Genomic DNA, 14,048 nt, shown 5'->3' on the forward strand with positions numbered 1-14,048 from the left:
CGACAGCCAAACAGCAAAGGGGGAAAAATAACAACTCAGAGGAAATCCCTGCACCGCAGCCTCCGAATCTGAGAGCTGTCAATCTGGGTGAGTGGCAACCCCTTTTTGCTCAGAGAAAAGGCAATAAATTGGGTTTCCAGATAAGACCTAGCAACACCACTGCAATGCCTGACAAAAAAAAATGAGCTGATTTTTTTTTGTAAGCCACTTGAGTGCTGTCAATCAGCATGACTGGCAGGCTCAAACATTGCCGGCGGAAACAGATTACAGAGGGGGAGAGAGAGAGAGCAGGAGGGAGAAAAAGCATTTAGCTGGACCAGAGGTAAATGAATAAATATGATCATTGAAATGATGAGATTGTGGTGCTTGCCTGGTGTATGGATTCTCCTACCCACAGGCATTAGGACTCATTCAATGTCATTCTCATCCCTGTGCTTCAATGACTCACAGGCATGTGTACACACACACAAGGACACACTTTCACTCACAAAAGTGTTGAGGCAATAATGTTCTGCCAAACTACACATTGCCAAAATCTCTTGGGAGCTCGAAAACCCTTAAAACTAAAAGAAGCCTTCGAAAACAAAAAGAGCAACATCAACATCTACACGCACACAAAGCCGAGCTTCTGGAACAACTGGATAACTTTCTCCGTGAAGCACAAGAAGTATGGCCCGGGGGAGATAGTAGCAACAGTAAATGATTACCTTTTTACAAACGGGGCCTTTGTAATAAAACGTCCAGGAGAGTATTATCAATTCACCAGCTCAGTGAAGATAGCATTTATAGAGCCATGGACAGAGAAGGGGATCGCTATCAGGACCCGAGACCACATCTGTATTCTTCACTGCGAGTCCACAAGGGTGGAACTCAGACCTGTATTTGTGGCGGTGTGTTTGTGTGTGTGTGTGTGTGTCCAAGACATCCGCTAAACCCAAGTGCCTGTGGCCTAGCCTTGACAGAATGAGATCGATTCCCCTGTTGCCGCAAATTCGCAGACAGACAGAGGGAGAGGGTACGAGAGGGAGAGGGGGAAGAAAGAGAGAGTTATATACCTGACCACTGTGACAGACCCAAAATGTGACCATGGCGTTGCGATCACGAGAGGCTACCCCAGGCATGTGCACACTGCTCAGAAATGAGGTGGAAGCTGAGCTGCACTCCTAATCTCATTGCCATGGGAATTGTGTGTGTGTGTGTTTCTTTAATATATGATCACGTCAGTCACCGGTTTCCCTCAGATCTTTCAGACTCAAAAATAAAATAAAAACAAAACAAACAAAAAAAACACTGGTAAACTCCAATATTTTATTAGGCGAAACACCACATTGTACAATCACAGCTGCAAGCTTTGTGACCAACTGCAATGAGAAAAGCAGAATCAACATCTATTTATTTATTTTACAATGTCTCTCAAACCTGAACTAATTGCACATTGTCACAACGAGGTAGATCGTTAATGATATGCATATGAAATGCCTTTATCCTTTTGAAAATGTTTTGTGTGTATAATGTTTACTTGTTCATTTCTTATTATTTTCCACTCTCTTTGGAAATGTAAAGAAATGTTTCCCATGGCAATGCAGTCCTTAAAATGTAAACTTGAAAGAGGGAGGTTGAGAGGGAGAGCAAGAGGGGGAGAAACAGAGGGGGAGAGGGGGCGTAGCCAGTCCTAGGTGGTGAGCCCCTGTCACTGCTGGGTTGGAACATTACTGTATGTTAAACAGGAGGACTATTGATGTGATGTCATCTGTCTTATCTGTATACAACCCCCCCCACACACACATGCACACAAAGAAACACACACAAACACACCCACAAGGAAACAGACACGCACACACAAATAAACACACACACAAACAAAGAACCATACACATAGACAAAGAAACACACACACAGAGAAAGAAACACACACACACAGACAAAGAAACACACACACACACGTTCTTCATCACCCCAAATCCAGGAAGGATCTACGAAGTTGTGGCTGTACTGCCGTAAAAACGGATGCATTCTACATTCAGACAATGCAGTGTAGTAGCCACAAAAATCAAGTGTAAAATGTGTATGTCTATTTGTGTATGTGTGCGCGCGTTTATGTCCATTTGTGTGTGTGCGCGTGTGTGAGTGTGCATGTGTGTGTGTCCTTCTAAGCCAGCAAACCTCTGAAATCCCTTATTAAAGATGCACAGCCTTTAGATCCCTATCAAAACAACCCCATCGCCTGCGTGCAACAGGAACACCAACGTTGGTTTTCCTCATCCTCTTTCCCCTGCTTTCCTCTCACAGGTGACATTAAAGATTTCATGGCCTGAGCGTTTGTGTGTGTTCACCACACAGGTTCTGGCTTTTGCTAGTTTGCCCTTTGAGGATGAATCTCTCTGCCTGTGGCTCTACCTCACCCATTGATGAGACGATGGGGAGACAATACTAACCCCGAACACAGACATGCACACATATCTTCTATGGTTCTCCAAGGACTCCTTTTACACCCGGCTATAGTCACTTACAGAGGACCGAAGGAGAGCAAGAAAGAGAGAGAAGGAGAGAAAAGGAGAGGGATAAGGAAAGACACAGAGAGAGGACAGGGACAAAGAGAGAGAAGAGGGACCAAGAAAGAGAAGGAGGGATGACAGAGAGAAGGAGTGGGACTGAGAGAGAGAAGGAGGGATGACAGAGAGAAGGAGGGATGACAGAGAGAAGGAGGGATGACAGAGAGAAGGAAGGATGACAGAGAGAAGGAAGGATGACAAAGGGGAGAGGGACAGAGAGAGAGAAGGAGGGATGACAGAGAGAAGGAGGGATGACAGAGAGAAGGAGGGATGACAGAGAGAAGGAGGGATGACAGAGAGAAGGAGGGACATAGAAAGTGTTACTTGTGCATCTCTAAATGACAAAAGACAATGGCTGTTTCACACTGTGTACTAGCATCCCTTACATTTGAATCATACTTTTGTTGATGTAATTTCCTCATGAAAGAGCAGACTTGAAAGCGTCTCCCTTCCCTGAAAATAAGTTATATTTTTGGCCTTGCCAGCGAAAGCACAAATGTGTGAATTAGCCATTCTTTTTTTGTCATAAAAAAATGCAATATACAAATAAACTGTGCTACAACTGACATTCACAATATCAATGAGAATAAATAACATGTGAGCAGCTGATGAAGTTCTTCGGTCGACATTCCTTGTGCGACAATAAAAGTCACAATGAATACCGGGAATGAATCACCAGAACATACACGCTCTGATGCATGCTTCGTTTTCCAGACCTCCCCAGCACACTAACAGAACTTCAGGTAAGCTTAGTATATACTTTCCATTTTGCATTCTTAGGTTATGAATCACACTTGAAAAAAGACAGTTGACTTTGAAACTTGCTATACGCTCAAGAAAGGGCACAAGGACACATTTTAAACCACAGACAATGGCAAACCCTTTCTCTTTCTGTGGCAATATCAACAGCACCAATCAAGTATGATTTCCTGACCATGCTCCCTGTCTCTCCAACCGCTCGTGTCAGACTAAACAACCCTAACACTCACATTAGCCACTGGCAGCTTGGATTTGCTACTTTTGCTTCAACATCACGATTACAGAATTACCCAAACAAAGGACTGGGTACTAAAAAGAAATATACAACAACAGAGACGCTCGTTATGTGGAAATAAGGGGTCACTTAATTGGGGTCTGATAGTGTAATAGGCAACATTCTGATTACCCAGCCCTGCACACTGGGTCAAATTAGCCCAGCCATAAGCAGCCAGGGGATTCAATTATGTCTGGAGGAGAGAAATAATGCATGGAAAATGCCTAATAAGGGAACTACAACAGGAAACATGGGACCCAGGGTAAAAAAAACGGGGATAATTGCCTGTTAGTTGGAAAGTTTAACCTGTTGGTTAATTAGGAATGCCAAATCCAAAACCCTGGATGAGACCAGCCGGCGGATGGCATTGCTGTTTATGTCCTCACCGCTCATGTAGCGTCGCAACATCGTTCACATAGAAATGCAGGGCGTAGAACAGTGAGGCAAACCTCACCACTGGGATGTAAGTAAATACTCTGGTGTTTCACTACCGAATGTGGCTCAGGTGCTGTCTCTCCAGCTAAGGGTCAAGGGTCCCAGCACAGAAAGGGGTTAGAAGTCAGGGGAAAGATAGAAGTGTTTCCCTCCAATCATTCCTGCCAGATGGACAGCAACATGGTGGCCTTGTAAAGGTCTGTGTGGACCAAGCCAAAAGGGCAACCTGTGTGAGATAGACGCAATCACAAGCAACATTTCATCTCCTCTCGCTGTAACACAACCCTCACACCCCCATTGCCCCTCACCCTCTAACACACCTCTCTATGTCCATACACTTAACCTCTGTCTTTCTCTCTCTGTTTCTATATCCGTCTCCATCTCTCTCTCTCTCTCCATCTCTCTCAATCCATCTCCGTCTCTCTCTAAGTCTCTGAACCTCCCCGGGTGTCTCCCTCCGTCTCCCCGTCCGTCTCCCGTCCCCTGTCCTCGTCCATCTCAGTTGGCAGGCAGACAGAGGCCTAGCGGTATTGGCCTCCACTGTCTGTGGTGCTGTCTTTACAGAGGCCGGGTGAGGGATTGAATAATGAATACGATCTTATAGGAGCCGGCGGGCTGTCTGGTCCCATATCCAGCTTCCCCTGCCGGGAGAGAAGCCCTGTTCAGCAGCACCCCTGCAGCCTTCACTCACAGCACACACAGAAGGGTGTGTGTGTCTGTGCGCTTGAGACGAGTCCCTGTCATCCCCACGCACACACCATAAGAAGACAAACCCTTGCCTGACCTCACCCTGTGACCCCTGTGGTACAAAACGCAACCCTCTCATCACCCAATCATCACTCAGAACCAAGGTCAGGGATACTGCTACAAATACGAACGGCTTTTTAATGTTCCTCATCAAGGATAGAAGGACGGGTTGAACCATACACAAACATTTGGGACAGTTACTGTTTTGGGAATTACAACCGCTAACACATATTGCTACTTATTCATTAACTTCAGCATTTGGCACTGCCATTTATGTTTTGTTGCTAACGAACTTGGAAGTCCAGGTGGCTTGGATTTAGTGGATTATTTAGCTTGGTTGTTGTGGTGGTGTGACTAGGTTGGACACCAGAGGTACCGACTAAAAGCCACTGTCTCCACAGTATCTCTTACGTACATAGAAAACCAAAAAAAACTGAATGTGTGTCAGCCTGCCCCCCTGAACGGTCACTAACTAGCATGACAGAATGTCTCTCGGAGAGGAGCGGGGTGAAACAGACAAGGCCCTGTTTGTTGCGGCTGACGTCTGATAAATGCTTCCGTCTGGGGGTAGTTTTCACGCTCGTCGGAGCGGGTCATTATGCAGTCAATGCCGGTGTTGCCGAGCGGCCCACGTTCGTCCGTTTACCGGGCCGAACGCTAATCCCCCCTCACCACCTCACAGCATGTCCCCCGGGGTGTGCGCTGACACTCGCCATGTCTCCGCCGTGGTACCTCAACCAAGCCTTTGGTACGGTGTGTAGAGTGGGAATGGGGGGAAACAACATCCAAATAAACAAATATCCTCCTAGGGACTGAGAGACAAGGGGGGGGGGGTGAAAACGTACAATGATGAGAGACAGAGGAGAGAGAAGCGAAAGCAAACAGGCGAGTCCCCTGATGGTTGACTGTTTGTAACTGTTCTCTGTCGGAGAGAGGACTCTCCTTTCCATCTCATGTCTTACGGTGCAAAAACAATCAGGGCCTGAAAAGGGATCCGTTTCCAGGGGGAACAGGCCCAGGGAAATCCAGCAGGGAACCAGAGGTGTTAAACACAGGGGAACAGTCCAATTAACACCAAAAACTGCAAACGGCTTGAAGCCCGTGCACACACCCGGGCCGTGCTGAGCGTACAGCGTGAACAAGATGGGAAGGCAGAAGACTTCCTGTCCCGAAGATGTTGCGTGTGAAATGTAGAAACGCGTTGGAGGAGTGTAAGGTTTTGTGCAAGTGTATTGCCTCCAGGCATTCCATAATGGGTTTTAATACGAATTTGCTTGTATTTTGTTTTTGGTTGTGAATGAAAGGTTCCTGTGAACGATGGCAGGCAAAAAGGAAGCAAACATGGAGGAACGTGTTTTTCTTATCAAGAAATGTGTTGCCGCAACAAAACTCTGTCCCAGGACAACACCAAGCCTCAAATACATTAGCAATCATCCGAGCTTGTAAAATAACCCATGTAATGAAATGTTTCTATAAGATATGCCCTAGACCGCGCAGTTGTATCCACACTAAAGCAACCATTTGTTTTTTCACTGCACTGGGTTGGAACAACGTCAGGGACATTGTTTTCCCCCCCGAAATGAACACGTCTGTTTCCAACTGAAGTGTCACCACAGTTACTTAGAAACAGATGTTGGTTTTGTCTGCACTTCGTCTGCACTTTGAAATCGACACAGAATTTCATGTGAGACTGAGCTGACACCTCGTTTCTGGGGGGAAAAAACGTGACCTACACAAACGCGTAAGCCATGTCGCCCAACAGGGGTACATGCAAGGGCCCGCATATTGTATAAGATGCTGAAGAGACAAACACAGAGAGAGAAAATGTCCCATTCTTTTTCGAGATACATTTGCAATGCAAACTTGTTTTTCATGCTGAGGAAGCCATTCTGAATTGAATTGAGAGAGAGAAAATGATAGAGAGAGAGAGAGAGTAAGAGAGGGGTAAAGAGAAAGAGGTAAAAAAAAGGTATGTGTGAAAATAAGAATGGGGAGGGACAAACTGATGGGAAAAGGGAGAATGAGAAAAACAGAGAGAAAGACAGAGATACTGTAGATGAGTGAAGCAGAAGGCAAAAACAACCATAACACAACTAAAGTAATAGCAATTCAAAAACTAATTTGTTTGCAACATCACATGATAACAAATAAGCATAAAAATAAAGTTGCCTGTGGTTTACATATTTAGTGTTAAGACCATCATTTAAAAAGTGCCCCTTTCGCTACCCTCAATGCCAGGCATCAATCTGGCATTATTAGGGGCAAACACAATCAGAGCTAATCAGGAACAATGCTTTGAAAAAGGGCTGGATTGAGCCTCTAAATGACAAACGCAATTATGAGGCATTTGATTGCTATGCCTCTAAGATGTGCAATTATAACCGTGGTCCGAAAATTGGTGAGATTTGTTCCAATTAACCAGTGGGATGAAGAAACTCTGACAAGGTTAATGATGCACTACAACCTGGGTGGCTATGGCAGTGTGTAATATAATGCCATAGCTAGGAATTAGCATTGATAGCTAGCAGGTAATATACTCTTAGTGTTTCACACATAAACGCTTACAAAAGACACAGCCTAAGATGCTGAATTTCTATTGGCCAACAGATACTGCACTGGCTTTTGTTAACCAATTGAACCATTAACCATTTTCCAACACATTAATTCAGACCTGCAATCACCTCTCTTTAAATAAGCAATGGCAGATGTGGACAAGCTAAATCCCTGGAATTCTACACTGTCCACTCGATTTCTTTTCAAGTGAGAAGACAAGCACTGAATAGTAACAATGTAACTCCTAAATGTTAAAATGTTTAAGTACAGTATCTAACAGTATCTTTACATTATCTAACAGCTTTTGTAAGCTGTTCAGCCAAAAATGAAAGTAAAGTAGGAGTGGAGGAGAGTTGGTTTGAAGGAGCTCCCCAAGTGGGGAGCAAATATAAGATATCCCTTCTACTATAGAACAAAAATCTAATTCATTTGAACTGTATGGCTAATATTGACTTTGTGACCGTAGAATCTAGTGGAAAACTTGCCACTTCGCTAGGCCTACCTCTGTGTCCATATCACAACAAAGACAATTGTCTTCACCATCTTATATAAAAGAAGACCAGCAACATTTTCCTTTAGCCTTCTTCCATATAAACAGTAGATCCTTTTTTTGGTATTCTAATCATCATTTTCCACCATCGTCTTTGGCTGGCTTTAATTCCCAATTCTCTTCCTCTGTCTCTCTCTGTCTCTCTCTCTGTATCTCTCTCGCTCCTCCATTTACAGAGGACCTGTCTTTTGATCCTTGAGAAGGGCTTTAATTTGAAGGGCGATGACGCTGAATAAAGAGGGAAAAAAGAGGGAAAAAGAGGGGAGGGGACAGCAGCGAGAAGAGCGGCGCAGACATCCGCACGTCAATCAATCGCAAACACTGGGCCGTGATTGGCCCGTGACTGGGCTGGGTGGGGGGGGTGGGGGCGGGGTGGGGGGTGAAGGAAAGCGAGAGAAAGAGTCTGCGTTTGATCTGTGTCGTTCAAAGGGAAAAACAGCAGGAAGGGCCATCACAGCCGATTTGCTTCTTGCTGCCAGCTCCGCTGCCATCCTGACAGAGAGCAATCACAAGCAGGTTAATTCAACATCTACCTTCTTAATCGTTTTCTCCCCCTTGCCTCTATCCTTCGGTCTCATTGTCGACTCGGATGAAACGTGGCTTCCTTCATGTTTTCAACTTCTGCCGGCGTGAGAGCACGGGGCTGAGGGTCTCAGTGTACGGTGGAAAGCAGCCAGAGGAGTTCAGACTAGGGTCAGGGGTTGAGGAGTCAGCACGTTAAGATGTGACAGACCAACACGTCCTGTCACCGCATCAAGAACCGAAGCTGCGGAGTCTCTTTCCCCGTGCTCTTAGACCACATATTCCTCACCCCAGTAATGTTACGCTGTCGTTGCGGGCGTCTGACTCACTCTGTACCCGAGTACCGTTTTTGACCAGACGCCAATTTGGTGCCATTTTGGAGGCTTGGAGTTCAGTGGCTAGCTACTGCTTGCTTTTCTCTTCTGAGGCGAACCAACGGTTCAAAGTGGTAACAGGATGTAAGGTTTCCTTTTGGCTCCAGAAGTAAAGTCTCTCACTCAATTGTATCTGGGGCCTTCAAGGGTACATGAACACTCCAACCATACAAAAGAGATCCTTTTTTTATCATCTGGAGCAAGAGTAAAGAGGACCAGGAGGAGAAGGGAGATATAAATGGAAGATGAAGATGGTAACGAGGACTGAAGAGAAGAAGGAGCATGACAGAGAGGCTGATACATCTCTCGAGTTGCAATAAAAAAAAAATAATAATGTGAAACAGAAGACAATTAATCAAAAATAGTAGTTTTGAAGAATCCATTCATATTAATTAAATCCTTTTTTTAAGTGGTATTCGTTATTAAGTAAATTAAATGTGTATCTCATTAATATGGGCACAAGGTATAAATTTATCCCAGCCCTTGCCTATAGGTTGGTAACTTTAATAAGGCTCATAGATCTTCCACTTTAGAAAAAGGTATAATGTTAGCAGTTATAAATGTTTAGAGCTCATTTGTAAACCTTTATAGGTTTACTGTAAAATAAGTGATGAATGGAGCAGTGAGGTCAGTGGCTTGCGAGACCATGGTGTGTTTCCTCCTTGTCTGGGGGTCCCGTAGAGGAGGTTGCAGTTAGCCATCACTGCACAGGTTTGAGGGCTTAACAATCCAATATGGTTGCTTTGCCTCACTGTGCTCTAGAGACTCAAGCACCTGTGAGCTTAATCAAGGTAGAGGACGCGTAAATGTGTTCACTCCGGCACGTAGGGATTATGGTTTAAACGTCTTTGTTGAGCAAGCCAGCGGGATAGTAACCGGAACTGCTCGGGATGTTCTTCGGAAGGATCCGTATCTCAAAATTGACTGTCCGCAGTTTCCTGGATTTTGCTGTGATAAGGCAGTGCTTTAATCACAAATTGGATGATATTGGGATGAAAAGCATTTATTTAAAAAAGTTGTTTGTCTACCAAATAAAATAAAGCAAACTTTTAGCAGTAAACATTTTATGCAGAACCCTAACTGTAATACTTAAACTGTAATACTGACCCAACCTTAATGCAGAACCCTAATTGTTATACCTAACAATAATACTGAACCCAACCTTAATGCAGAACCCTAAGTGTAATACCTAACCATAATACTGAACCCAACCTTAATGAAGAACCCTAACTATAATACATAGCCATAATACTGAACCCAATCTTAATGCAGAACCCTAACTGTAATACTTAACCATAACTATAAGACCTGAAGTTAAACTTCACACCTAACCCTTTTCTTTATACCGAACATAAACCTAAATACCTAACACTAACATTAACACTTAAAAAAATAACCTTAATAACTAACCTTAATAGCTCGCACCTTGATACCTAGCCCTAAACCTAACACCTAATCTTAACCTTAATACCTAACCCAAAGCTTGATACCTAACCATAAAAGTAATACAGTAAAAACACCCCAACACATTCTACTTTCTACACACACAAACACACACACTCACACTGATTCCATGATACAACTCCCATGAGAGAGTGAGAGACATGTTGGGGGAGTTCTTAGAGAACCGAGAGCCTATGAAAATCAGTGCCTTTGTGTGTTTATTGTGCATGAGTGTGTGTGTATAACTTTAGTTGCTTTGGAGTACATATGCATCTACATTGTGTGTGTGTTGATTCCCTGGCCTGCTTGTGTTGAATATCCCACCTGCATGCAGGTAGGCCAGGTCCGGGTTCTCAATGTCGGGGTGATGCTCTTTCAGATGGTTCCTGAAGTCCATGGGGCCGTTGGTGCCAAAGTCACACTTGGGGCAGTTATACATTTTCACTCCCTCGTGCTTTCCTGTGTGCAGGATGTGCTTCCGGATGTTCTCCGCACAGTTGGATCTTTTGGGAGATGTACCGAAGGAGATCAAAGGACAAATAGTTCATTGAATTAGAAGATAAAAAGACACAAGTAGAAATGAAACAAAGCCACAATTACAAAATCCCTAAACCGTTGAAGATTTTCCCAAAGAAGCTTAACAGTACTGATATTTGTGGTACTAATGAAACTAGTCACTTGGGTTAAACTTAAACATTTTGTTTGTGGGGAAGCACAGTGGACGTGTTCAGGGAGTATTTGTGTTTGAAAAGACCCTCGAAGCCTCCAGTGACACTACTGTTGTCACGGAAAATGCGTGCGAACACACATGCTACATAATTCACGTCTGACAGTGTTAGCGCTGCAGTCGTTTGTGGTGATATCAATTTGAGGACTGTTGAACAAAACATCAGCGACTGATTCGTGTCTACCTCAATCAGAGTATAAAACACTGCTTTAACCAAGTGTTCTGGCAATGGCTCAACCCATCAGATTCAGGGACCAATCAGAACAGTTATAATACGTTGGCATTTTAAAATTCTTCTGGGAGGTACACAGACGGAGACTCACTGTGGGGAACAAATGAATGCCCGCGTAGCATTTGGACAGAGCAAAGATGGGCTTGCAAGGCAATCTGTTGGTCTTTTGTTTTGCAAGGTATGCTTTTGGTATACTAGCTGTTTAAGTCATGCAAGTGCCAAGTAAATGCCCAGTAAAGGCCAATGTGTCTCCTGTAGCTGTGTTAGCTCTGTTAGCCCCATTAGCCGTTTTGGATATGTTAGCTCTGTTAGCTCCATTAGCTGTGTTAGATATGTTAGCTTCATTAGCCGTGTTAGATATGTTAGCTCCATTAGCCTTGTTAGATATGTTAGCTCTGTTAGCTCCATTAGCCGTGTTAGATATGTTAGCTCCATTAGCCTTGTTAGATATGTTAGCTCTGTTAGCTCCATTAGCCGTGTTAGATATGTTAGCTCCATTAGCCTTGTTAGATATGTTAGCTCTGTTAGCTCCATTAGCCGTGTTAGATATGTTAGCTCCATTAGCCTTGTTAGATATGTTAGCTCTGTTAGCTCCATTAGCCGTGTTAGATATGTTAGCTCTGTTATCATCTGCGAGATCTGTTAGCTCACTTAATTGGGTTAGAACTATTAGCTCTGTTAGCCGTATTAGATCTGTTAGCTGTGTTAGCTTTGTCATCTGTGTTAACTGTAGAGTACTTGTTTACCGGCTGAATTACTTTTAGCTGTATTACAGTAGCTGTATTGTACTTGTGTAACAGGGTTGAAAGGATGCATGCTGTGGCCAGGCAGTGATCTAGTGCATGGTTCTGGCTGTAATGATGTCAGCGAACGGAATCACACCGAGGCCTTCTGATTAATGATGCAAGCTGACCCTATCTAAACCTGCTTCGGACATGTATACAGCACACACAGACACGTGTGTGAAGACACACTAACACACCCACACACACACACAGACACACAGACCTGGGCTGGCGGGGTGGCAGGCATACATAGGTTTTAAGGACATCCTCGCATTCACACGCACCAAAAGGAAGACAATGCAAACCCGTGCACTGTCTTCACAAAGCAGTACATAACCCCCACAAGCACACAACAGACACCACATCACGCAAGGGGCGTCGCGGGAGCCGCAGCACTCCCATAGTAAGACGCGCACGCAGCATCATGCGTGATGGATGAGGCTCTTGTGCTTGGTCCTGGTCTGACATTCTCGGACAGTATAATATGCAATTACTCTCCCTTATCACCTTTGCTGGGACAATAAAGCCTTCCGGTGCAATAGCTCACGGCAGGCAAGGGGAGAATTTGTTTTCACTTTTTGCAGAGACACCTCTCTCCATCAAGGCCAGCGGATGTCCTGCCCCAGCTCCCAACTGCAAGGCTTCTCCCAAAAGGCCTAAAAAACCACAGAGCTTTCCCTATGGCTGAAGAGTGGCTCGGGAGGTCTACCACGCACAGCGTATTGGCCAATCAATGCCCGGGGTGGGGGGGTGGAGTCAGCAGCAGGGATATCTATGTCTCACAGGGCTCTAGGCACCCCCTCAGGGGGGTTCTATGCTGGCATTTTTTACAAAGAGCTACTGTACACTATTACTTCAGGAGCACAATTTATCGAGGTAGGGGTTTAATTGTGTCTAGATTTGTTAAACACAACAATGATGTACAATAACAGACAGCTTAAAACATATCATGTATATATTCAGGGGTCTCCAACCATTTTGGGTTTGAGAGCTACTTTTAAAAAAGAAAATATGTCTCAAGCCACTCTCTTATTTTTGCATTCAACCAGGCACGCTCTTCTCTCCCTTGCAATTTGCCCTAGATTGTTATTGTACAAAAGTACTGCACTAGATTTTCCATCATTATACCTGGTCAAATAAGGGTTAATATCAATAGACTACTTTAAAGGGGCCCTATAGTCTGTTGGATCTTTTTGTTCTCAGAAATTCTATTTAACATTTTCTGAAATGTAGTTCTCTCTGTTGCAGGCAATTTTTTCTGGCTTAGGTTTGTATTTTAGGATTATTATCTACTAACCCTATCTATTGCGGTCCCACACAATTGGATGATGTAGTAAACTGACATCCACTTTTACAATAACTGGGAAAAATAATGCAAGACTACAAAATGCATCCAAAGCCAGTACTGCCTGTTACAGATGACAGAAGGCTTTATATTCAGTAACAAGTCAACAATGCCCAATTGTGACGAAGAGGAATTCCCCCAAAAAAGATGTAGCCAGTCTCCTTTAATGGTAACACCCTTGCAGGAAGGCCTCCTCATGTTGATATACAATACCAGGCAAAATTGATGTGCTGGGAAAGCTAAAAGAGGCCTAATACCAATATATACCCAAATAAAGTAGTAACTCTCCATACATTAAGAAATCAACGTGAATGACTTTCAACAGTAGCTGTTAAACAAATAGTGAAATGTATCAGTTTTCTCAGCCACACGTTTTTTTCAAAACTTTCCATCAGTTGGAGAGGTCTTCTGTCACAGTCTGGAAAACAGTTAACAAAGATAATCATAAATAATGTCTTGAAAAAATTAAATATATAATATTCAACACAAATTAACTGATTTTATGCCAGACTAGTGGAATAAATAGAAATCTGTTGCGAGTCGGAGCAAAAAGGTTTTAAAGAAAAGAGCGAGGGTGGGATCCTGGGGGAGCGCTGCTATCTCTCAGATATGGTAATGTTGTAATTGTCATATTAAAACAACACAATGTGCGTTTAGGAGTCAGCAGGTGTCAGACTTAGAGAAAAGCCCACACAGACCTCCCACGGTAGCTAATATTAATTAGTCCTGAAGCCACGTTTCAACTTTTTC

At 43.9% G+C, this 14,048-nt stretch overlaps 1 protein-coding gene across 1 annotated transcript in view; it reads right to left on the reverse strand.

The window, feature by feature from the left end:
* znf407 (zinc finger protein 407) overlaps positions 1–14,048 on the reverse strand; it is a 146,163-nt gene that overhangs the window by 19,475 nt on the left and 112,640 nt on the right. The window contains exon 9 of the mRNA XM_034288700.1: positions 10,534–10,712. Within this exon, the coding sequence (XP_034144591.1) occupies positions 10,534–10,712 (179 nt within the window). The remainder of the gene's footprint in view (positions 1–10,533; positions 10,713–14,048) is intronic.

Source organism: Esox lucius, chromosome 20, assembly GCF_011004845.1.
Source record: "Esox lucius isolate fEsoLuc1 chromosome 20, fEsoLuc1.pri, whole genome shotgun sequence".
NCBI lineage: Eukaryota > Metazoa > Chordata > Actinopteri > Esociformes > Esocidae > Esox > Esox lucius.